General features: G+C 45.0%; 1 protein-coding gene across 2 annotated transcripts; it reads right to left on the bottom strand.

The window, feature by feature from the left end:
- Positions 1-3,433: 3,433 nt before the first annotated feature.
- Positions 3,434-24,576, bottom strand: tex30 (testis expressed 30). 2 transcript variants are annotated; one of them, XM_078221747.1, is made up of 5 exons: positions 24,460-24,576; positions 14,497-14,727; positions 13,940-13,991; positions 13,604-13,800; positions 3,434-4,289 (listed from the first exon to the last, which is right to left on the bottom strand). In XM_078221747.1, the coding sequence occupies exons 1-5, from the start codon at positions 24,493-24,495 to the stop codon at positions 4,116-4,118; spliced, it is 690 nt and encodes a 229-aa protein (XP_078077873.1). In that variant the 5' UTR covers positions 24,496-24,576; the 3' UTR covers positions 3,434-4,115. The 2 variants fall into 2 exon arrangements, with proteins under 2 accessions (XP_078077873.1, XP_078077874.1); XM_078221748.1 differs by having other exon boundaries at positions 24,527-24,552.
- Between the last annotated feature and the right edge of the window lie 1,495 nt (positions 24,577-26,071).

Here is a 26,071-nt window from a genome sequence, read left to right as displayed (position 1 = left end):
TCTTCGGGTAAGCGTTCTCCAAGGCAGCCGTCATGACACACGACGGCGCAGAGTCGCTGAGCAGAAACTGATAGCCAAGTTCCGCACACATGAGGACGGCCTCAACCGGGATATTGGGTTCATGTCACACTATCTGTAATCCCCACAGCTTGCCTGGACCTGCAGAGTCTCACTGGCTGTCCTGTCTGGAGACAATACACATCTCTTTAACCTGTCTTAATGCTCTCTCCACTCATATTGTTTGTATCTTAAAGACTTGATTAGCTGTAAGTATTCACATTCCAACCATTATTCTGTAAATTGAGTTTGTGTCTTTATATGCCATATAACAGAATTCCCACTCACCTGAAGAAGGGGCTTAAGGCTCCGAAAGCTTGCGGCTTTTGCTACAAAATAAACCTGTTGGCCATAAACCTGGTGTTGTTAAACTTCTTACTGTACTGGCTTAGAGCCAGAGATGCAAGTCGGTATGGACAAATTTTCCACGGCTTGTGACAACTTTGGACTCACCATCAACATTAAAAAGGCCGAAGTCATGCACCAGCCTGCTCCTCATGCACCGTACACAGAACCCATAATCACAATCAAAGGGCAGAAACTACAGGCAGTGGACCAGTTCACTTATCTTGGCAGTACCCTCTCCCAAGCAGTGACTATTGATACAGAAGTTAACTGCAGAATAGCAAAGGCAAGCTCTTCTTTCGGTAGACTGCGTTCCACTGTATGGGAACGTCGAGGAATCAGCCCAACAACAAAACTGAATGTCTACAGCGCCGTGGTACTCACTACCCTCCTGTATGCCTGTGAAACGCGGGCTGTGTATCGAAGGCATGCAAGACAGCTCAATCATTTTCACATGACTTGTCTTCGCAGAATATTATGCATCAGATGGCAAGACAAAGTACCAGACACTGAAGTTCTCTCTAGAGCAAGTCTACCATCAGTCCACACACTGCTGATGAGAGCACAGACCCGGTGGGCATGTCATCTCATCCATATGCCGGACGAGCGCATACCCAAGCAGCTCCTTTTTGGGGAACTCTCTGCTGGAAGATGCTCGCATGGAGGGCAGAAGAAACGTTACAAAGACACACTCAAGGCCTCCCTGAAGTCGCTTGACAAAGACACGACCACCTGGGAAACGCTGGCACAAAGCCGCCCTACCTGGCACTGCCTCATCCACAAGGGCTGTCAAGCTTATGAAGCAAGGTGCAATGCTGAAGCACAACTTAAGCGCGAGCTGCGCAAGTCCAGAGCCACCAGCGCAACAACTACAGAGCCTACACAAGTTTGCCCAATATGTGCCAGGACATTCCGTGCCTGAATTGGCCTGATCAGTCATCTTCGGACACACCGCATCCAGCCTCATAATGACTAATGGTGTCGAGGTCCTCATCGACGATGATGGACAAACAACAACAACATGTGACTCCAGAGCCACAACAATGTGGTTGACTCTCAACTACCCTGTCATCTGTGTGGAATTTGCATGTTCTTCCCGTATCTGTGTGGGTTTCCTCCGGGCAACTAGAGATATGCAATAAATGCTGGCCAGCCAGCCACGCCCATATCCCACGAATGAAAAATAAAAACCAATGATAAGCAGAGCTTCTTGCACATCAAGACTGAGGTCATCCTGTTTTCCATAAGTTCAGTTCCCCTCTGAAACATTACTCATTCCCATCCCTATCTCTCTACAGTGACACCAAAACCCTCCTCTAAGCCTTCGTCACCTTCAGATGTTTTTGACACCTTCATTGCTGGCTTCCTGAACTGTAACCTCCACAAAATACACCTCATCCTGAGCCATGGAAAGACACAACACAGATTCACGAATATGACTCCAGAGGTGAAAGACTTAGACAATCTTTTTATTAGTAGGAAATAAATTGTAGAGGAGAATTGATAAAGATGCTCAAGTAACGAAAATCTATTTTCATTAGTCGGTAATTTAGTAATTAGAGCACATTATTGCAAATAGTCATCAGAAGAGTAAAAGGAGGTATGACGTTTTTAAAGTAGGAAAATAGAGAGCTGTTGGATTAGGATATATATTATACCAAAAGTTTATTAATCACAAGTAAATTTACATTAACACTGCAATGAAGTTACTGTGAAAATTGCTTAGTTGCCACATTCCGGTGCCTGTTCAGGTACACTGAGGGAGGATTTAGCATGGTCAATGCACCTAACCAGTACGTCTTTCGGACTGTGGGAGGAAACCGGAGCACTCAGAGGAAACTGATGCAGACATGGGGAGAATGTGCAGACTCTGCACAGACAGTGACCCAAGCTGGGAATCGAACCCAAGTCCCTGGCGCTGTGAGGCCTTCAGGAGAACAGTGACCACAACACCACACAACCCTGCCACAGCAACCTCTGCAAGACGTGCCGGATCATTGACACGGATGCCATCATCTCACATGAGAACACCATCTATCAGGTACACGGTACCTACTCTTGCAACTCGGCCAACGTTGTCTACCTGATACGCTGCAGGAAAGGATGTCCCGAGGCATGGTATATTGGGGAAACCATGCAGACGCTACGACAATGGATGAATGAACACCGCTCGACAATCACCAGGCAAGACTGTTCTCTTCCTGTGGGGGAGCACTTCAGCGGTCACGGGCATTCAGCCTCTGATCTTCGGGTAAGCGTTCTCCAAGGCGGCCTTCACGACACACGATAGCGCAGAGTCGCTGAGCAGAAACTGATAGCCAAGTTCCGCACACATGAGGATGACCTAAACCGGGATCTTGGGTTTATGTCACACTATCAGTAACCCCCACAGCTTGCCTCCTGGACTTGCAGAATCTCACTGGCTGTCCTGTCTGGAGACAATACACATCTCTTTAACCTGTGCTTAATGCTCCCTCCACTCTCATTGTCTGTATCTTTAAAACCTGGTTGGCTGTAGAGATTTGCATTCTAATCAGTATTCTGTAACTTGAGTTTGTGTCTCTGTGCCCTGTTTGAGAGCAGATATCCACTCCATCCGACGAAGGAGCAGCGCTCCGAAAGCTAATGGCATTTGCTACCAAATAAACCTGTTGGACTTTAACCTGGTGTTGTTAAAACTCTTGCTGTGAGGCAGCAGTGCTAACCACTGTGCCACTGTGTCATGTCTGTGTGTGTGTCCCTCCGAAACGGTAATGGAAATATTACCTATAATAGCTGGTCAAATGGATGTAAATAAATATTTGAAAATTTATATGGGTTACCAGGAAGGGCAGGGAGATGGAATTTAGAGAAATTCTCCTCCAGAAAGCCAGCATGGGGAAAATGGTCCCTTTCTGTGCTAAGCTGGGTCTGTTAAGTGGTCACATCAGACCAAACAAAATTGAATTCAAAGTGACAACAGAAAACAATGGAATAAAAATCTATCGGAGCAGCCCTGATCAACCTATTGTACAAATACTGAATTAGTAGTACATTTACTGGAGATAGCTAGATTTTTATTGGCTATGTATACACATTGTCAATTTAAAAACATCACATTTTTACTGAGCATATACAAAATCGAGTTACATCAGTTATTTTATTTTTCTAGAGCTGCAACTAGAAGGACAAAACATTTAAATACGAATGCATGTTCATCATGAATCTGAACTATATCCTGAACAGTTCAGTAAGAGGCGAACACATGCTAAATGATCACATCTCAGTTTATTATTGAAATTAGGTTGTGGGTATTATTCTTTTTTATTGCTTTTAATTGTATTTTCCCACTTTTTTTGATTATTTAAATTTTCTAGCAGTCGATCTGATCAATTATAATAAAACCTAAGGCTAAATGAAAGTTTGTGTTTAACCTCATTCACATTGTAATTATTTAATAACTTGTACAAATGAATATTTTACTGGTAAAGTTGGTGGTGTATTTTTTACATACATAAAGAAGTCCCTAAGTATAAATTGCAATGACATTCAATTTAAATGCTCAAATATTGGAAAATTCATTTTATTTTAAGTAACAGTGAATATTAGGGTAAAACAATTCCTGTCCAATAGTTTTGTTGGAAGTTTCACACCAGCCATTCATTACACTCATATTACAAGTTAGATCTTTTTAAATTTTACTTATTTGTATCTATGATCGCCACACAAATCATTTAAATCTTATTTTTACTAAGGATTTCTCTAATCCATGAAAGGACCTCGGTATTAATCTCAGCCATGATGTCTTCTTTTGCTCTTCCTTTAACTTCCATTCCATGGCTACCTCCTTCTACCCAATGTACTTTGACAGCCATTGGCATTTGGTTCAATATGCTTTCCAATAAATCCTACATGTACAAATGGGTTTAAAATCACAATTAAATACAATTATCAATATGAATTTAGCAATTTAATAGATGTAACAATACATGAAATAAAATTATCACGTAACAATGAAACCTCTGCTCTAATTGCTTACTCAAACACTCATTTATGTTTGCTTTTTTTCACTATAAGCAATTACTTGTAAAATACATAATCTACAGCAGATAATACAACTAAGTTGTCTCATCAATTATTAAGTATAGTTGCCAGAAATACACATCTCTTATTTTCAGGCTATGGTAATGACACTTGCAGTATCCCCAGATAAATCTCACATTAAGGCACTGAACCACCTCCAGTTAATGCACATGGGAAAGGATACTACAGCTACTATCAAAAATTCACTTTTGAAGATTTTGGACATTATGTAAAACATCTACATCTAACAGTTCAGTGGTGTTGCATCAAAGAAATTATGGTTAATAGAAAAACAAAACAGCATTAAATTTTACACTGTGAAAAAAAATATCAGTTAATGTTACTGTCGTTGTGGCATCCTGTCAGACATTGAGCGATATGGTGGCACAATGGTTAGCACTGCTGCCTAACAGCATCAGGGGCCCGGGTTCGATTCCGGCCTTGAGTGACTGTTTGCACGTTTGATTTGATTTGTCACATGTATTAACATACAATGAAAAGTATTGTTTCTTACACGCTATACAGACAAAACATACCGTTCATAGAGAAGGAAATGAGGGAGTTCAGAATGTAGTGTTACAGTCATAGCTAGGGTGTAGAGAAAGATCAACTTAACGCAAGGTAAGTCCATTCAAAAGTCTGACAGCAGCAGGGAAGAGCTGTTGAGTTGGTTGGTACGTGACCTCAGACTTTTGTATCTTTTTCCCGAAGGAAGAAGATGGAAAAGAGAATGTCCAGGGTGCGTGGGATCCTTAATTATGCTGGCTGCTTTGCCGAGGCAGTGGGAAGTGTAGACAGAGTCAATGGATGGGAGACTGGTTTGCGTGATGGATTGGGCTACATTCACGACCTTTTGTAGTTCTTTGCGGTCTTGGGCAGAGCAGGAGCCATACCAAGCTGTGATACAACCAGAAAGAATGCTTTCTATGGTACATCTGTAAAAGTTGGTGAGAGTCGTAGCTGACATGCCAAATTTCCTTAGTCTTCTGAGAAAGTAGAGGCGTTGGTGGGCTTTGTTAACTATAGTGTCAGCATGGGGGGACCAGGACAGATTGTTGGTGATCTGGACACCTAAAAACATGAAGCTCTCGACCCTTTCTACTTCATCCCCATTGATGTAGACAGGGGCATGTTCTCCTTTACACTTCCTGAAGTCGATGACAACCTCCTTTGTTTTGTTGATATTGAGGGAGAGATTATTGTTGCCGCACCAGTTCACCAGATTCTCTATCTCATTCCTGTAGTCTGTCTTGTCATTGTTTGAGATCCGACCCACTACAGCGGTGTCGTCAGCAAATTTGAAAATCGAATTGGAGGGGAATTTGGCCACACAGTCATATGTGTATAAGGAGTATAGTAGAACATAGAACATTACAGCGCACTACAGGCCCTTCGGCCCTCGATGTTGCGCCGACCTATGAAACCAATCTAAAACCCATCTAACCTACACTATTCCAATATCATCCATATGTTTATCCAATGACTATTTAAATGCCCTTAATGTTGGCGTGTCCACTACTGCTGCAGGTAGGGCATTTCACGCCCTTACTACTCTCTGAGTAATGAACCTACCTCTGACATCCGTCCTATATCTGTCACCTCAATTTAAAGCTATGTCCCCTCGTGCTAGCCATCACCATCCGAGGAAAAAGGCTCTCACTATCCACCCTATCTAATCCTCTGATCATCTTGTATGCCTCTATTAAGTCACCTCTTAACCTTCGTCTCTCTTACAAAAACGTCAAGTCCCTCAGCCTTTCCTCATAAGACCTTCCCACCATGCCAGGCAACATCCTGGTAAATCTCCTCTGCACCCTTTCCAATGCTTCCACATCCTTCCTATAATGCGGCGACCAGAACTGTACGCAATACTCCAAGTGCGGCCGCACCAGAGTTTTGTACAGCTGCAACATGACCTCATGGCTCCGAAACTCAATCCCTCTACCAATAAAAGCTAACACACCGTACGCCTTCTCAACAACCCTATCAACCTGGGTGCCAACTTTCAGGGATCTATGTACATGGACACTGAGATCTCTCTGCTCATCCACACTACCAAGTATCTTACCATTAGCCCAGTACTCTGTATTCTTGTTACTCCTTCCAAAGTGAATCACCTCACACTTTTCCACATTAAACTCCATTTGCCACCTCTCAGCCCAGCTCTGCAGCTTATCTATGTCCCTCTGTAACCTGCAACATCCTTCCGCACTGTCCACGACTCCACCGACTTTAGTGTCATCCGCAAATTTACTAACCCAGCCTTCTACGTCCTCATCCAAGTCATTTATAAAAATGACAAACAGCAGTGGCCCCAAAACAGATCCTTGTGGTACACCACTAGTAACTGAACTCCAGGATGAACATTTCCCATCAACCACCACTTCTGTCTTCTTACAGCGAGCCAATTTCTGATCCAAACTGCAAAATCACCCTCAATCCCATGCCTCCGTATTTTCTGCAATAGCCTATCGTGGGAACCTTATCAAACACTTTACTGAAATTCATACACCACATCAACTGCTTTACCCTCATCCACCTCTTTGGTCACCTTCTCAAAGAACTCAATAAGGTTTGTGAGGCACGACCTACCCTTCACAAAACCATATTGACTATCCTTAATCAAATTGTTCCTTTCTAGATGATCATAAATCCTATCTCTTATAATCCTTTCCAAAACTTTGCCCACAACAGAAGTAAGGCTCACTGGTCTATAATTACCAGGGTTGTCTCTACTCCTCTTCTTGAACAAGGGGACAACATTTGCTATCCTCCAGTCTTCTGGCACTATTCCTATAGACAATGACGACATAAAGATCAAAGCCAAAGGCTCTGCAATCTCCTCCCTAGCCTCCCAGAGAATCCTAGGATAAATCCCATCCGGCCCAGGGGACTTATCTATTTTCACACTTTCCAGAATTGCTAACACCTCCTCCTTACGAACCTCAATCCCGTCTAGTCTAATAGCCTGTATCTCAGTGTTCTCTTCGACAACATTGTCTTTTTCCTGTGTGAATACTGATGAAAAATATTCTTTAAGGGCCTCTCCTATCTCTTTGGTCTCCACGCACAACTTCCCACTACTGTCCTTGACTGGCCCTAATCTTACCCCAGTCATTCTTTTATTCCTGACATACCTATAGAAAGTTTTAGGCTTTTCCTTGATCCTACCTGCCAAAGACTTCTCATGTCCCCTCCTGGCTCTTCTTAGCTCTCTCTTCAGGTCCTTCCTGGCTAACTTGTAACTCTCAAGCGCCCTAACTGAGCCTTCATGTCTCATCTTTACATAAGTCTCCTTCTTCCTCTTCACAAGAGATTCAACTTCTTTAGTAAACCACGGTTCCCTCGCTCGACCACTTCCTCCCTGCCTGACAGGTACATACTTATCAAGGACATGCAGTAGCTGTTCCTTGAACAAGTTCCACATTTCAATTGTGCCCATCCCCTGCAGATTTCTTCCCCATCCTATGCGTCCTAAATCTTGCCCAATCGCATCATAATTTCCTTTCTCCCAGCTATAACACTTGCCCTGCGGTATCTACCTATCCCTTTCCATCGCTAAACATAACCGAATTGTGGTCACTATCACCAAAGTGCTCACCTACCTCCAAATCTAACACCAGGCCTGGTTCATTACCCAGTACCAAATCCAATGTGGCCTCGCCTCTTGTTGGCCTATCTCCATACTGTGTCAGGAAACCCTCCTGCACACATTGGACAAAAACTGACCCCTCTAAAGTACTCGAACTATAGTTTTTCCAGTCAATATTTGTAAAGTTAAAGTCCCCAAAGTAGGGGGCTGAGAACACAGCCTTGTGGGGCACCAGTGTTGAGGATGATCATAGAGGAGGTGTTGTTGCCTATCCTTAGATCTGTGGTCTGTGAGTTAGGAAGTTCAGGATCCAGTCGCAGAGGGAGGTGCCGAGGCCCAGGCCACGGAGTTCTCCCCATATCTCCGTGGGCTTCATCCGGATGTTCTGGCTTCCTCCCACACTCGTTAGGTGGATCGGCCATGGTAAATTGCCTCTTAGTGTCCAAAAATGTATATGTTAGGTGGATTTGCCATGGTAAATGCACAAGGTTACAGGGATAGGGCAGAAGGGAGGGTCTGTGTGAAATGCTGTTTTGGAGAGTCGGTGCAAACTCAATGGGCAGGATGGCCTCTTTCTGCACTGTAGGGATTCTATTGTTCTATTTATCAAAGAACAAAGAAAATTACAGCACAAGAACAGGCCCTTCCACCCTCCAAGCCTGCACTGACCATGCTGCCCGACTTAACTAAAATCCCCTACCCTTCCGGGGACTATATCCCTCTATTCCCATCCTATTCATGTATTTGTCAAGACGTCCCTTAAAAGCCACTACCGTATCCGCTTCCACTAACTCCCCCGGCAGCTAGTTCCAGGCACCCACCACCCTCTGTGTAAAAAGTCTGCCTCGTACATCTCCTTTAAACCTTACCCCTCGCACCTTAAACCTGTGCCCCCTAGTAATTGACTCTTCCACCCTGGGAAAAAGCTTCTGACTATCCACTCTGTCCATGCCTCTCATAATCTTGTAGACCTCTATCAGGTCGCCCCTCAACCTCTGTCGTTCCAGTGAGAACAAACCAAGTTTCTCCAACCTCTCTTCATAGCTATTGCCCTCCATACCAGGCAACATCCTGCTAAATCTTTTCTGTACCCTCTCCAAAGCCTCCACATCCTTCTGGTAGTGTGGCGACAGAACTGAACACTATATTCCAAGTGCGGCCTAACTAAGGTTCTATAAAGAACATAAGAACATAAGAAATGGGAGCAGGAGTAGGCCATCTAGCCCCTCAAGCCTGCCCCGCCATTCAATAAGATCATGGCTGATCTGAAGTGGATCAGTTCCACTTACCTGCCTGATCCCTATAACCCCCAATTCCCTTACCGATCAGGAATCCATCCATCCGTGATTTAAACATATTCAACGAGGTCGCCTCCACCACTTCAGTGGGCAGAGAATTCCAGAGATTCACCACCTTCTGAGAGAAGAAGTTCCTCCTCAACTCTGTCCTAAACGGACCCCCCTTTATTTTGAGGCCGTGCCCTCTAGTTCTAGCTTCCTTTCTAAGTGGAAAGAATCTCTCCACCTCTACCCTATCCAACCCCTTCATTATTTTATAGGTCTCTATAAGATCCCCCCTCAACCTTCTAAATTCCAACGAGTACAAACCCAATCTGCTCAGTCTCTCCTCATAATCAACACCCCTCATCTCTGGTATCAACCTGGTGAACCTTCTCTGCACTCCCTCCAAGGCCAATATATCCTTCCGCAAATAAGGAGACCAACACTGCACACAGTATTCCAGCTGCGGCCTCACCAATGCCCTGTACAGATGCAGCAAGACATCTCTGCTTTTATATTCTATCCCCCTTGCGATATAGGCCAACATCCCATTTGCCTTCTTGATCACCTGTTGCACCTGCAGACTGGGTTTTTGCGTCTCATGCACAAGGACCCCCAGGTCCCTTTGCACAGCAGCATGTTGTAATTTTTTTCCATTTAGATAATAATCCAATTTGCTATTATTTCCTCCAAAGTGAATAACCTCGCATTTGTCAAAGTTATACTCCATCTGCCAGATCCTCGCCCACTCACTCAGCCTGTCCAAATCTCTCTGCAGACCTTCTACGCCCTCCACACGATTCACTTTTCCACTTATCTTTGTGTCGTCTGCAAACTTTGTTACTCTACACTCAGTCCCCTCCTCCAGATCATCTATATAAATGGTAAATAGTTGAGGCCCCAGTACCGATCCCTGCGGCACGCCACTAGTTACCATCTGCCAACCAGAAAAGCACCCATTTATTCTGACTCTCTGCTTCCTGTCGGATAGCCAATCCCCAATCCACGCTAACACCCTACCCCCAACTCCGTGTGACCCAATCTTCTTCAGCAACCTTTTGTGAGGCACCTTATCAAACGCCTTTAGGAAATCCAAAAACACCGCATCCACCGGTTCCCCTCCGTCAACCGCACTAGTCACATCTTCATAAAAAATCCAACAAGTTCGTCAAGCACGACTTTCCCCTCATGAATCCATGCTGCGTCTGCTTAATCGAACCATTCTTATCCAGATGGCCTGCTATTTCTTCTTTAATGATGGATTCCAGCATTTTCCCAACTACAGACATTAAGCTAACCGGCCTGTAGTTACCCGCCTTTTGTCTATTTCCTTTTTTAAACAGCGGCGTAACATTAGCCGTTTTCCAATCCGCCGGCACTACCCCAGAATCCAACGAATTTTGATAAATAACCACTAACGCATCCGCCATTACCTCTGACATTTCTTTCAGTACCCTGGGATGCATTGCATCCAGGCCCGGGGACTTGTCCACCTTCAGTCCCGTTAGTCTGCCAAGCACTGCCTCCCTGGTAACATTAATTGTATTGAGTACCTCTCCTCCTACCAACCCTCTATCGTTAATATTTGGTAAAGTATTTGTGTCTTCCACCGTGAAGACCGACCCAAAAAACTTATTTAAAGTTTCAGCCATTTCTTCATTTCCCACTATTAAATCCCCCCTCTCGTCCTCCAAGGTCCAACATTCACTCTTGCCACTCTATTCCTTTTTATATATTTGTAAAAGCTTTTACTATCATTTTTTATATTTAGAGCTAGCCTAGCTTCATAACCTATCTTTCCTTTCTTTATCGCTTTCTTAGTCGTTCTTTGTTGTTTCTTAAAGTTTTCCCAATCTTCCGATTCTCCACTATTTTTGGCCACTCTGTACGCATCAGTCTTTAATTTAATACTCTCCTTAATTTCCTTCGTTATCCACGGCTGGTTATCCCTTTTCTTACAGTCCTTCTTTATCACCGGAATATATTGTTGCTGAGTACTGAAAAGGATCTCCTTAAAAATCCTCCACTGTTCCTCAGCTGTCCTACCTACCAGTCTGCTGGTAAAACTGCACCATGATTTGCCAATTTTTAAACTCAATGCCCCGGCTGATGAAGGCAAGCATGCCATATGGCTTCTTGACTACTTTCTCCACCTGCGTTGCCACTTTTAATGACCTGTGTACCTGTACACCTAGATCCCTTTGCCTATCAATACTCTTAAGGGTTCTGCCATTTACTGTATATTTCTTATCCTTATTAAACCTTCCAAAATTCATTACCTCACATCTCTCCGTCCAAGTCTCCAACCGATCTATATCCTGCTGTATCCTCTGATGGTCCTCATTGCTATCTGTAAATACACCAACCTTTGTGTCGTCTGCAAACTTACTAATCAAACCAGTTCCATTTTCCTTCAAATCATTTATATATATTACAAACAGCAAAATCCCTGAGGAATGCCACTTGTCACAGCCCTCCATTCAGAAACGCACCCTTCCACTGCTACCCTTTGTCATCTTTGACCGAGCCAGTTTTGTATCCACCTTACCAGCTTACCTCTGATCCCATGCGACTTCACCTTCTGCACCAGTCGGCCATGGGCGACCTTGTCAAAGGCCTTCCTGAAGTCCATGTAGACAACATCCACTGCCCTACCCTCATCAATCATCTTTGTCACTTCCTCGAAAAACTCGATCAAGTTAGTGAGACACGATCTCCCCTTCACAAAACCATGTTGCCTCTCACTAATACGTCCACTTATTTTCAAGTGGGAATAAATCCTGTCTTGAAGAATCATCTCCAATAATTTCCCTACCACTGATGTAAGGCTCACTGGCCTGTAATTACATTGATTATTCTTGCTACCCTTCTTAAACAAAGGAACAACATTGGCTATTCTCCAATCCTCTGGGACCTCCCCTGTAGCCAGCGAGAATACAAAGATTTCTCTCAAGGCCCCCAGCAATTTCCTCCCTTGCCTCTCTCAGTATTCTGGGATATATCCCATCAGGCCCGGGAGACTTGTCTACCTTAATGTTTCTCAAGAACCCCAATACCTCCTTTTTGATCTCAACATGACTCAAGCTATCTTCAACCCTTTCCCAGACTCATCATCCACCAAGTCTTTCTCTTTGGTGAATACTGATGCAAAGTACTCATTTAATACCTCGCTCAATTCCTCTGGCTCCGCGCATAGGTTCCCTCCCTTGTCCTTGAGTGGGCCAACCCTCTCCCTGGCTACCCTCTTGCTCTTTATATATGTATAAAAAGCCTTGGGATTTTCCTTAATCCTGCTGGCCAATGCTTTTCGTGACCCTTTTAGCACGACTTACTCCTTGCTTAAGTTTTTTTCAACGTTCCTTGTATTCCACACTTGCTTCGTGTGTTCCCAGCCTCCTACCTAGCTTTGACAAATGCTTCTTTTTTCTCTTTGACTAGGCTCACAATATCTCTCGTTATCCAAGGTTCCCAAAACTTGTCATACTTATCCTTCATCCTTACAGGAATGTGCCAGTCCTGAATCCGTATCAACTTACACTTGAAAGCCTCCCACATGCCAGATGTTGATTTGCCCTCAAACATCTGCCCCAATCTACATTCTTCAGTTCCTGCCTAATATTGTTGTAATTAGCCTTCCCCCAATTTAACATCTTAAATACACTTATCTTTATCCATCAGTACCTTAAAGTTTACTGAACTGCGGTCACTGTTCCCGCACTGCTCCCTTACTGAAACATCGACCACCTGGCCGGGCTCATTCCCCAATACCAGGTCCAGTATGGCCCCTTCTCTAGTTGGACTATCTACATACTGTTTCAAGAAGCCCTCCTGGGTGCTCCTTACAACTCTGCCCCATCCACACCCCTAGCTCTAAGTGAATTCCAGTCAATATAGGGGAAGTTAAAATCTCCCACCACAACAACCCTGTTACTTTTACACCTTGCCAAAATCTGCCTACATATCTGTTCCTCCATCTCCGGCTGGCAGTTGGGTGGCCTATAGTAAACCCCGAACATTGTGACTACACCCTTCCTATTCCTGAGCTCTACTCATATTGCCTCGCTGTATGAGCCCTCCGAGGTGTCCTCCCGCAGTACAGCTGTGATATTCTCCTTAACCAGTAGTGCAACTCCCCTCTCAATCTATCTTAAACCCATTTCTTCTAGCTTTGTTTTCATACACAGAACAATTAACATCAAATTAATGCACAGCAGTCTGGTGGATATCTCTCACTAATATTAATCAGAAAGATTTCACTGTTACTCACTTTCTTACACATGTCATCTGCTGATCCGGAAATCAGAAGGACGGGGTGGTGCACAAGAAGCAGTTCCTTTGATCGAAGTTTACTTTGCTGCTTTGGTGGGTGTAGTGGAAATGACAAACAAATTAGACCTTTCACAAGCTCTTCATTGCGGCTGTCCTTAACAATGCAGGCAGCAGCTCTAGATCCCATAGATCGACCTAGAAAATGAAGATTGCTTACATATCTACAATTCTGGCAATTAAATTTTTTGAAGAAATCAATTTTTTATATACATTCTATTCAATGTAGAAATTGTTAATGATAACAGTGTTACTGACAGGGAAAGTTTTTGCTTACCCCCTAGAAACCAGCTTTTTACTTCATAGTCCTTTGATGTTTTTAGATATTCCTGCAATAATTATTGTTGAGAAGGCAAATTACAATGTACAATAATTCATATTGAGAAAAAGTGTGACTTTCAAAAAGATTTAAGAGAACTCTCCAATGTTCTAAGAGTACTGAACTCTGCAAACTGGACAGGTTCCAAAGTTAATAACCAGTCTGTACTGAGTTAGTTGATCTCAGACAGAGTGGCTGGCAACACCCCTGGATTAGGGCAAGGAAACTCAACCAGGGTTTCATTCTTGATTATTTCCAGTAACCACTGCAACATATGCACATGTAGACATTGTACAAAGGCAACACTGGAGTAGTAGTAATGCATTCCTACAATTGCATAATCTGCTGACACTCATTGTCAAGGTTCACACTTGAATATGGATTAGTCGGTTAACTACTGGAGCCTATGATATTAAAAGAAGAAGAAGAAATGATAAACAGGAGGCAACAAAACACTGGAGCAGAATATCATAATTTGTTGTAAACAAGTACCACACAGAGTAACTTGATCTTACCATCACTGCCCTGTAAGCTCTAATTCTATAGTCTAAGTTGAGGCCTTTGCATGTGAATCTAAGACATAGGATCCCATTAGATGCAAGGAATTTTGTCATGGATACGAGCTGATGAAAGTTCATATCTCCACCTGCACCATGCGTGAGGATGACTCCATGTGTGAAAGGAGCATTTGGTACAGTATAGATTGCATTCAGAACTTTTTCGCCAAATGGTATTTTTAATTGAACCTAAAAAAATCAAAAACATAAATTACCATTGCTTGTGACATGCTATAATACAATAAAAAGTCTTAATACAATGCGCCAAAACTAATGTGAAATCTAACATGCCAGTTATCCATAATCTTAAATTATTTTTGCATTGAAAGCATCAGCACAAAAATGTATTTATTTCTTTCTGACTTGGAAGGAGAAGAAAATATTTTAAGGAGGTCATCTTTCATAGAGTCATAGAGATTTACAGCATGGAAACAAGTCCTTTGGCCCAACTTGTCCATGCCACCCAGTTTTTACCACTAAGCTAATCCCAATTTCCTGCATTTGGCCCATATCCCTCTATACTCATCTTATCCATGTAACTGTCTAAATGCTTTTTTAAAAACAAAATTGTATCTGCCTCTACTACTGCCTCTGGCAGCTCGTTCCAGATACTCACCACCCTCTGAGTGAAAAAATTGCCCCCCCTAGACACTTTTGTTACTCTCACCTTAAACCTGTGCCCTCTAGTTTTAGGCTCTCCTACCTTTGGGAAAAGATGTTGACTATCTACCTTATCTATGCCCCTCATTATTTTATAGACCTCTATAAGATCACCCCTAAGCCTCCCACACGCCAGGGAAAAATGTCCCAGTCTAACCAGCCTCTCCTTATAACTCAAACCATCAAGTCCCGGTAGCATCCTAGTAAATCTTTTCTGCAGTCTTTCTAATTTAATAATATCCTTTCTATAATAGAGTGACCAGATCTGTACACAATATTCCAAGTATGGCCTTACTAATGTCTTGTACAACTTCAACCAAGACGTCCCAACTTTGTATTCAAAGTTTTGACCAATGAAACCAAGCATGCCGAATGCCTTCTTCACCACCCTGTCCACCTGTGACTCCACTTTCAGGGAACTATGAACCCTGAAACTAGATCTCTTTGTTCTATAACTCTTCCCAATGTCCTACCATTAACTGAGTAGGTCCTGCCCCGATTCAATCTACCAAAATGCATTGCCTCACATATATTTAAATTAAACTCCATCTGCCATTCATTGACCCACTGGCCCAATTGAACAAGATCCCATTGCAAGCCTAGATAATATTCTTCACTGTCCACTATGCCACCAATCTTGGTGTCATCTGCAAACTTACTAACCATGCCTCCTAAATTCTCATCCAAATTATTAATATAAATGACAAATAACAGTGGACCCAGCACCGATCCCTGACGCACACTGCTGTTTACAGGCCTCCAGTTTGAAAAACAACCCTTTACAACCACCCTCTGTCTTCTGTCGTCAAGCCAATTTTGTATCCAATTGGCCTCACCGTGAATCCTGAGAGATTTAACCTTATGCAACAATCTACCATGCGGTTGTCAAAGGCCTTGCTAAAGTCCATATAGACAACGTCGACTGCACTGCCCTCATCTATCTTCCTGGTTACCCCTTCAAAAAACTCAATCAAATTCATGAGACATGATTTTCCACTCACAAAGCCATGCTGACTGTCCCTAATCAGTTCTTGCCTCTCTAAATGCTTATAGATCCTGTCAGAATACCTTTTAACAACTTACTCACTACAGACGTTAGGCAGACCGGTCTGTAGTTCCCAGGCTTTTCCCTGCTGCCCTTCTTAAACAAAGGCACAACATTTGATATCCTCCAATCTTCAGGCACCTCACCTGTGATTGTCGATGATTCAATTATCTCTGCTAGGGACCCATAATTTCCTCCCTAGCCTCCCACTACGTCCTGAGATACATTTCATCAGGTCCCAGGGATTTATCTACCTTGATGCGCTTTAAGACTTCCAGCATCTCCTTCTCTGTAATATGTACACTCCTTAAGACATCGCTATTTATTTCCCCAAGTTTCCTAACATCCATGCCTTTCTCAACAGTAAATACCTATGAGAAATATTCATTTAGGATCTCACCCATCTCTTGTGGATCCACACATAGTTGACCTTGTAGATCCTTAAGAGGCCCTACTCTCTCCCTAATTACTCTTTTGTCCTTTATGTATTTTTGTAGCTTTTTGGATTCTCTTTTGCATTATCTGCCAAAGCAATCTCATGTCCCCTTTGCACCCTCCTGATTTCTCTCTTAACTCTACTCCACCAACTTCTATACTCTTCAAAGGATCCACTTGATCCCAGCTGCCTATGCATGTCATATGCCTCCTTCTATGTGACCAGCACCTCAATATCCCAAGTCATCCAGAGTTCCCTATTTCTACCAGCCTTGCCCTTCACTCTAAAAGGAATGTGTTTACCCTGAACCCTGGTTAACACACTTTTGAAAGCCTCCCCCACTTACCAGACATCCTTTTGCCTGCCAACAGACTCCCCCAATCAACTTTTTTAAGTTCCTGTCTAATACCATCAAAATTGACCTTACCCCAATTTCGAATTTTAACTTTTGGGCCGGACTTATCATTCTCCAAAACTATCTTAAAACTAATAGAATAATGGTCACTGGTCCCAAAGTGATCCCTCACTAGCACTTCTGTCACCTGCTCTTCCTTATTTCCCAAGAGAAGGTCAAGTTTTGCCCCCTCTCTAGTCAGGCCATCCACATATTGAATGAGAAATTCCTCCTGAAACAACAAAAAGGTCGTGAATGTAGCCCAATCCATCACGCAAACCAGCCTTCCACCCATTGACTCTGTCTACACTTCCCACTGCCTCAGCAAAACAGCCAGCATAATTAAGGACCCCATGCACCCCGGACATTCTCTCTTCCACCTTCTTCCATCAGGAAAAAGATACAAAAGTCTGAGCTCACGTACCAACCGACTCAAGAACAGCTTCTTCCCTTCTGTCTTCAGACTTTTGAATGGACCGACCTTGCATTAAGTTGATCTTTCTCTACATCCTAGCTATGACTAACACTACATTCTGCACTCTCTCATTTCCTTCTCTATGAACGGTATGCTCTATATACTGCACAAGAAACAATACTTTCTGTATGCTAATACATGTGAAAATAATAAATCAAATCAAAATCAACAAATTTCTCTCCATCCAGGTCCCTAATACTATGGCCGTTCCAGTCAATGTTGGGAAAGTTAAAGTCCCCTACTATTACCACCCTATTTTTCTTGGAACTATCTGTAATCTCCTTACATATTTGCTCCTCAATTTCCTGCCGACTATTTGGGGGCCTGTAGTACAATCCTATGAAAGTGATCTCTCCCTTCTTATTTCTCAGTTCTACCCATATAGACTCATTGGGCGAACCCTTGGATATATCCCCTCTCAATACTGCTGTGATCTTCTCCCTGATCAAAATCGCGACTCCCCCTCCTCTCTGACTGCCTATTCTATCTTTCCAATGGCATCTGTACCCTGGAACATAGAGCTGCTAGTCCTACCCGTCCCTTAGCCATGTTTCAGTAATAGCTATAATATCCCAGTCCCATGTATCCATCCATGCCTTGAATTCATCTGTCTTGCCTGTCAGGCCTCTTGCATTGAAATAAATGCAGTTTAATCTACGCTTCCCTTGCTCTCGGCCCTGCTTTCTCAGACCATCTGTCCTGTCGTGTTTTGTACAGTCTCCCTGTGTTTTATTTCTCTTAGCCTTAGTTGACCCATTCACTGAGTTCTCCACAGTCTCTGTACTATGGCCCTTTTTGATTTTTGTCTTTGGTTTCTCTGCCTTCCACTTTTCCCCTCACTACCTTTTGTTTCCGTCCCCACTTACTTCCCTCTGACTTCCTGCGGTCAATTCCCATCTCCCTGCCACATTAGTTTAAACACTCCCCAACAGCACTAGCATACACTCTTCCTAGAACATTGGTTCCAGTTCTGCTCAGGTGCAGACCGTCCGATTTGTATTGGTCCCATCTCTCCCAGAACCGGTTCTAATGTCCCAGGAATTTGAATCCCTCCCTTTTGCACCATCTATCTCTCAAGCCACACAATTTATGTTTTGATTCAATATCAATCTGACACCATAATCAGTAAGGATAGGCAACAACACTTCCTCCACGATCATCCTCAACACCGGTGCCCCACAGGCTGGTTCTCAGCTCCCTACTATACTCGTTATACACCTATCACTGTGTGGCCACATTCCCCTCCAACTCGATTTTCAAGTTTGCTGACGACACCACTGTAGTGGGTCGGATCTCCAACAATGAGGGATGAGATGGAGAATCTGGTGAACTGGTGCAAATCTCTCCCTGAATATCAACAAAATGAAGGAGATTGTCATCGACTTCAGGAAGCGTAGTGGAGAACATGCCCCTGTCTATATCAATGGGGACAACGTAGAAATGGTCGAAAGCTTCAGGTTTTTAGGTGTCCAAATCACCAACAACCTGTCCTGGTCCCCCCATACCGGCACTATAGTTAAGAAAGCCCACCAATGCCTCTACTTTCTCAGAAGACTAAGGAAATTTGGCATGTCAGCTACCACTCTCACCAACTTTTACATATGCACCATAGAAAGCATTCTTTCTGATTGTATCACAGTTTGGTATGGCTCCTGCTCTGCCCAAGACCGCAAGAAACTACAAAAGGTCGTGAACATAGCCCAATCCATCACGCAAACCACCCTCCCATCCATTGACTGTTTACACGTCCTGCTGCCTCTGCAAAGCAGCCAGCATAATTAAGGACCCCATGCACCTGGGACATTCTCTCTTCCACCTTTTCTTCGGGAAAAAGATACAAAGGTCTGAGCTCACGTACCAACCGACTCAAGAGCAGCTTCTTCCCTGCTGCCATCAGACTTTTGAATAGACCTACCTTGCATTAAGTTGATTTTTCTCTACATCCTAGCTGTGACTGTAACACTACATTCTGCACTCCCTTGTTTCCTTCTCTATGTACTGTATGCTTTGTCTGTATAGCGTGCAAGAAACAATACTTTTCACTGTATACTAATACATGTGACAATAATAAACCAAATCAAATCAAAATCAGTTCACATTACCCTCCAACCACCAGATATAAATCAAGATGACTCAGTCCATTTAGAAATGTTGCCTGCAGAGCTGCAGTCATACATCCGGCTTGGGTTTAGACTGTCAGAGTTGCTGTGCCTTCCTACTGGCCTCAACCAGCTGGCTGACATGTGTGTTGGGGGTGGGGGAGAGGGGCTGATTACAGTGTGCGTGGGAGGGAAAGGAGCTGATTACAGTGAGTATCGGGGAGAGGGGCTGATTACAGTATGTGTCGGGGGAGGGGTTGATTATAGTGTGTGTCGGGGAGAGGGGCTGGTTACAGTGAGTGCCGGGGAGAGGGGCTGATTACAGTATGTGTCGGGAAGGGGTTGATTGCAGTGAGTGTCGGGGAGAGGGGCTAATTACAGTGTCGGGGGAGAGGGGCTGATTACAGTGAGTGTCGGGGAGAGGGACTGATTACAGTGAGTGTCGGGGGAGAGGGGCTGATTACAGTGAGTATTGGGGAGAGGGGCTGATTACAGTGAGTGTTGGGGGAGAGAGGCTGATTACAGTGAGTATCGGGGAGAGGGGCTGATTACAGTGAGTGCCGGGGGAGAGGGGCTGATTACAGTGAGTATCGGGGTAGAGGGGCTGATTACAGTGAGTGTCGGGGGACAGGGGCTGATTACAGTGTGTGTTGGGGGAGAGAGGCTGATTACAGTGAGTGTTGGGGGAGAGAGGCTGATTACAGTGAGTATCGGGGAGAGGGGCTGATTACAGTGAGTGCCGGGGGAGAGGGGCTGATTACAGTGAGTATCGGGGAGAGGGGCTGATTACAGTGTGTCGGGGGAGAGGGGCTGATTACAGTGAGTATCGGGGAAGAAGGGCTGATTACAGTGAGTGTCGGGGGAGAGGGGCTGATTACAGTGTGTGTTGGGGGAGAGAGGCTGATTACAGTGAGTGTTGGGGGAGAGAGGCTGATTACAGTGAGTATCGGGGAGAGGGGCTGATTACAGTGAGTATCGGGGAGAGGGGCTGATTACAGTGAGTGCCGGGGGAGAGGGGCTGATTACAGTGAGTATCGGGGGGAGAGGGGCTGATTACAGTGTCGGGGGAGAGGGGCTGATTACAGTGAGTGTCGGGGGAGAGGGACTGATTACAGTGAGTGTCGGGGAGAGGGGCTGATTACAGTGAGTGTCGGGGAGAGGGGCTGATTACAGTGAGTGTTGGGGGAGAGGGGCTGATTACAGTGAGTGTCGGGGAGAGGGGCTGATTACAGTGAGTGTCGGGGAGAGAGGCTGATTACAGTCAGTGTCGGGGAGAGGGGCTGATTACAGTGTGTGTCGGGGAGAGAGGCTGATTACAGTGTCAGGGGAGAGGGGCTGATTACAGTGAGGGTTGGGGGAGAGGGGCTGATTACAGTGAGTGTCGGGGAGAGGGGCTGATTACAGTGAGTGTCGGGGAGAGGGGCTGATTACAGTGAGTATCGGGGGGAGAGGGGCTGATTACAGTGTTGGGGGAGAGGGGCTGATTACAGTGAGTGTCGGGGAGAGGGGCTGATTACAGTGTGTGTCAGGGGAGAGGGCCTGATTACAGTGAGGGTTGGGGGAGAGGGGCTGATTACAGTGTGTGTCGGGGAAGAGGGGCTGATTACAGTGAGGGTTGGGGGAGAGGGGCTGATTACAGTGTGTGTCGGGGAGAGGGGCTGATTACAGTGAGTGTCGGGGGAGAGGGGCTGATTACAGTGAGGGTTGGGGGAGAGGGACTGATTACAGTGTGTGTCGGGGAGAGGGGCTGATTACAGTGAGTGTCGGGGAGAGGGGCTGATTACAGTGAGGGTTGGGGGAGAGGGGCTGATTACAGTGTGTGTCGGGGGAGAGAGGCTGATTACAGTGTGTGTCGGGGGAGAGAGGCTGATTACAGTGTGTGTCGGGGAAGAGGGGCTGATTACAGTGAGGGTTGGGGGAGAGGGGCTGATTACAGTGTGTGTCGGGGAGAGGGGCTGATTACAGTGAGTGTCGGGGGAGAGGGGCTGATTACAGTGAGGGTTGGGGGAGAGGGACTGATTACAGTGAGGGTTGGGGGAGAGGGGCTGATTACAGTGTGTGTCGGGGAGAGGGGCTGATTACAGTGTGTGTCGGGGAGAGGGGCTGATTACAGTGAGTGTCGGGGGAGAGGGGCTGATTACAGTGAGGGGTGGGGGAGAGGGACTGATTACAGTGTGTGTCGGGGAGAGGGGCTGATTACATTGAGGGTTGGGGGAGAGGGACTGATTACAGTGTGTGTCGGGGAGAGGGGCTGATTACAGTGAGTGTCGGGGAGAGGGGCTGATTACAGTGAGGGTTGGGGGAGAGGGGCTGATTACAGTGTGTGTCGGGGGAGAGAGGCTGATTACAGTGTGTGTTGGGGGAGAGCGGCTGATTACAGTGTGTGTCGGGGAAGAGGGGCTGATTACAGTGAGGGTTGGGGGAGAGGGGCTGATTACAGTGTGTGTCAGGGAGAGGGGCTGATTACAGTGAGTGTCGGGGGAGAGGGGCTGATTACAATGAGGGTTGGGGGAGAGGGACTGATTACAGTGTGTGTCGGGGAGAGCGGCTGATTACATTGAGGGTTGGGGGAGAGGGACTGATTACAGTGTGTGTCGAGGAGAGGGGCTGATTACAGTGAGTGTCGGGGAGAGGGGCTGATTACAGTGAGTATCGGGGAGAGGGGCTGATTACAGTGAGTGTCGGGGAGAGGGGCTGATTACAGTGAGGGTTGGGGGAGAGGGGCTGATTACAGTGTGTGTCGGGGGAGAGAGGCTGATTACAGTGTGTGTCGGGGGAGAGAGGCTGATTACAGTGTGTGTCGGGGGAGAGAGGCTGATTACAGTGTGTGTCGGGGGAGAGGGTCTGATAACAGTGCGTGTCGGGGAGAGGGGCTGATTACAGTGAGTGTCGGGGGAGAGGGGCTGATTACAATGTGCGTCGGGGGAGAGGGGCTGATTACAGTGAGTGTCGGGAGAGAGGGGCTGAGTACAATGTGCGTCGGGGGAGAGGGACTGATTACAGTGTGTGTCGGGGAGAGGGGCTGATTACAGTGAGTGTCGGGGAGAGGGGCTGATTACAGTGAGTGTCGGGGAGAGGGGCTGATTACAGTGAGTGTCGGGGAGAGGGGCTGATTACAGTGTGTGTCGGAGAGAGAGAGGGGCTGATTACAGTGTGTTTCGGGGGAGAGGGGCTGATTACAGTGAGTGTCGGGGGAGAGGGGCTGATTACAGTGTGTGTCGGGGGAGAGGGGCTGATTACAGTGTGTGTCGGGGGAGAGGGGCTGATTACAGTGAGTGTCGGGGGAGAGGGGCTGATTACAGTGTGTGTCGGGGGAGAGGGGCTGATTACAGTGAGTGTCGGGGGAGAGAGGCTGGTTACAGTGAGTGTATGGGAAGCTTGGTGAGGGCCTGATTAGTGTATGGAGGGGAAAGGGGCTGATTAAAGTGCGGGTAGTATTGGTTACACTCTGTATATGTGGAAGGGAAGAGAAAGGGGCTGGAATCCTCAACAGAAAATCAAAAGTATTTTCTTTTGATTCTCTCATACTAAAATCGATGCGGCATGGTGGCACAGTCATTCGCACTGCTGCCTCACAGCACCAGGGACCCAGGTTGAGTTCTGACCTTGGGTCATCATCTGTGTGGAGTTTGCACATTCTCCCTGTCTCTGCGTGGGTTTTCTCCGGGTTCTCCGGTTTTGATTTGATTTGATTTATTATTGTCACATGTATTAACATAGTGAAAAGTATTGTTTCTTGCGCGCTATACAGACAAAACATACCGTTCATCGAGAAGGAAGAGTGCAGAATGTAGTGTTACAGTCATAGCTAGGGTATAGAGAAAGATCAACTTAATTCAAGGTAAATCCATTCAAAAGGCTGACAGCAGCAGGGAAGAAGCTGTTCTTGAGTCAGTTGGTACGTGACCTCAGACTTTTGTATCTTTTTCCCGAAGGAAGAAGATGGAAGAGAGAATGTCCAGGGTGCGTGGGGTCCTTAATTATACTGGCTGCTTTGCCGAGGCAACGGGAAGTGTAGATGGAGTCAATGGATGTGAGGCTCCCACAGTCCAAAGATTAGGTTAGGTGGATTAGCCATGGTAAAAGCGCGGGGTTATGGGAAGAGGCGAGTTGGGGTGGTGGATCTGGGTCGAAGAGCCTTCTGCACTGCAGGGATTCTATGGTTAAAATGGCCCTTTTTAGGAAACCTGGCTAAGGTCCATGAACTGGCATGACTCAGATGAAGCAATGGAACAGTGAGTATATAAAATAATGTTTTTACAAATTACTTTTAAAACAGACTTTCATAGTTATGTTGTACATGATGATCTATCATACTTGAACGTTGATAATTTCACACTAAATGTTATTGAATTGCTGTTTTTGTCTGGGGCCACGAGAAATTTCAAGTATTAAAATGGGGTCCCATTGGAAAGTAGTTTGAAGCGCAGCTTCAGGAATCCCTAAATGACTGCAGGGAACGACTGGAATTCACCTGAAGCTGTGCAACTTTCTTGCACCGAAAACTAGCCCGTTTATTCTGCCGACTATAACATTGTTTCATAATATTATCTATAACAGGTCAAACTTAAGCCAAAAACTTATTGTATCAAATTGGAGTCACAAAAATGCTGCGGCTACTGATGTTTACAAACAAGGGCTTTCAACTATATTAAATGCCAAAACTGAGGCCCCGATTTACCCTGATAGTGAAAAACGTGCTCACCCAGCCCCCACCCCCGTTCACAACCTCCAAACAACCCGCAGCAAAAAAAACAACAAAGCAGCAGCTCGAAACCTTCACAATATGTTGAGAACAATTTAAAAACACACCGTTTCCACTAAGGACAAATCCTTCAACTCATTCATTGTCCTTCAGCCCCAGCGCTGCGGGAAGTACCTTTCCTGTGCAGAGCGGCTCATCAACGCCCCACTGCCCCATCATTTGCCAACTCAGATGTCAATCACATTCTCTGAACAATAATTTAAATTAGGACGCTATTAAGTTTCAAACATGTCTAGGTTGTAATTTGTATCATTGGTTTTCCTCTATTTCCAGTGGATGTTTAATGCAAGAAGTATTATAAATTAAAACAATTTGCAAAATTATTTAATGTGCTTGCATTTTAAAAGTACGGAAATTGTTTTATTAAATTGTGGTATATCTGGGTCTGTAGAATAAAAATAAAATACTGCCGACGCTGGAGATTTGAAATGAAAACAGAATGTGTTGGAAAAAACATAACTGTCAGCACTCTTGGAGAGATAACCAAAGTTTATTTTTTAACACCTTTTTCAGTTACAAAGCCAATGTGCGGAGTGGACTGGGCAAGGCCTTAATCCACCTGCCTGCTTGCTCTAGAAAATAATTCACATTGAATCCAATTCATGGTCCCCACAAGAGAGATACTAGATCCAAGCTGACAAGAACAGGTATTACACCTAATCTCGCACTTGATTCTACATTTGATCTTAGCCAAAAGGCCAAGAAACAAAGTTAACCTTTCAAATGCAACGCGACTTCTTTGGATCTGAGAGGTAGAAATGTGATGGGTTTTTATGATGTTATGGTAGGGGTTGAGTGGGGGGGAGGCAGTGGTCAGGTGGAACAAAAGGGAAGGTCAGGAAGAGGTTAGAGGGTGGGGAGATATGATAATGGTAATAGTTAAGAAAAAGTGATGGTCTGAAACAGCTAAGATAAAAGTAAAATATTGCCGATGCTGGAGTCTGAAACAAAAACAGAAAATGCTGGAAAATCTCAGCAGGTCAGAGCTCTGACAGGGTCATCCAGACTCGAAACATTGGCTCTATCCTCTCCCCACAGATGCTGTCAGACCTGCTGAGATTTTCCAGCATTCTCTGTTTTTGTTGGTTTGGAGCGGCTGTTGTCCAAAATGGTGCTCACCAAACATATAGCGATCAGGTCACCATATTCAACTCAATACAAAATATATTCAATATTAATAAAACAAATGTGCAATATTTTTAGGTTTGAGGTTTTAAGCCATCAGCAATCAAAACTGATGCACTCACTGCTTAGGCCAGAAAAAGAGCTTCTAAGTGTTTTGCAATCCAGCTGTTCCACAAAGCAAATGTGCTATATACACTCTCAAAGAGTGATGATAATCTATTAACTGAAGTTGCTTGGTTCTGACAATGTCATAGAAATCATAGATACAGTGCAGAAGGAGGCCATTCGGCCCATCGAGTCTGCACCGACCACAATCCCACCCAGCCCTACCCCCACATATTTTACCCGCTAATCCCTCTAACCTACGCATTTTAGTATTCTAAGGGGCAATTTTTAACCTGGCCAATCAACCTAACCCGCACATCTTTGGACTATGGGAGGAAACCAGAGCACCCGGAGGAAACCCACGCAGACATGAGGAGAATGTGCAAACTCCACACAGACAGTGACCCAAGCCAGGAATCGAACCCGGGA

Source organism: Mustelus asterias, chromosome 10, assembly GCF_964213995.1.
Source record: "Mustelus asterias chromosome 10, sMusAst1.hap1.1, whole genome shotgun sequence".
Lineage (NCBI taxonomy): Eukaryota > Metazoa > Chordata > Chondrichthyes > Carcharhiniformes > Triakidae > Mustelus > Mustelus asterias.
Note: the sequence above shows the minus strand (reverse complement) of the source record. Positions and strands in the feature narration are given on the sequence as shown.

Coding starts and splice junctions, on each gene's coding strand:
- tex30 (XM_078221747.1), bottom strand. CDS start 24,495: ATGAATGAGTTGAAGGATTTGTCCTTAGTGGAAACG. Junction 14,728..24,459: donor ATTTGTCCTTAGTGGAAACG/GTGTGTTTTTAA, acceptor TGATTTTTTTAG/GTTCAATTAAAAATACCATT. Junction 4,290..13,603: donor CAGATGACATGTGTAAGAAA/GTGAGTAACAGT, acceptor TTGTACATGTAG/GATTTATTGGAAAGCATATT.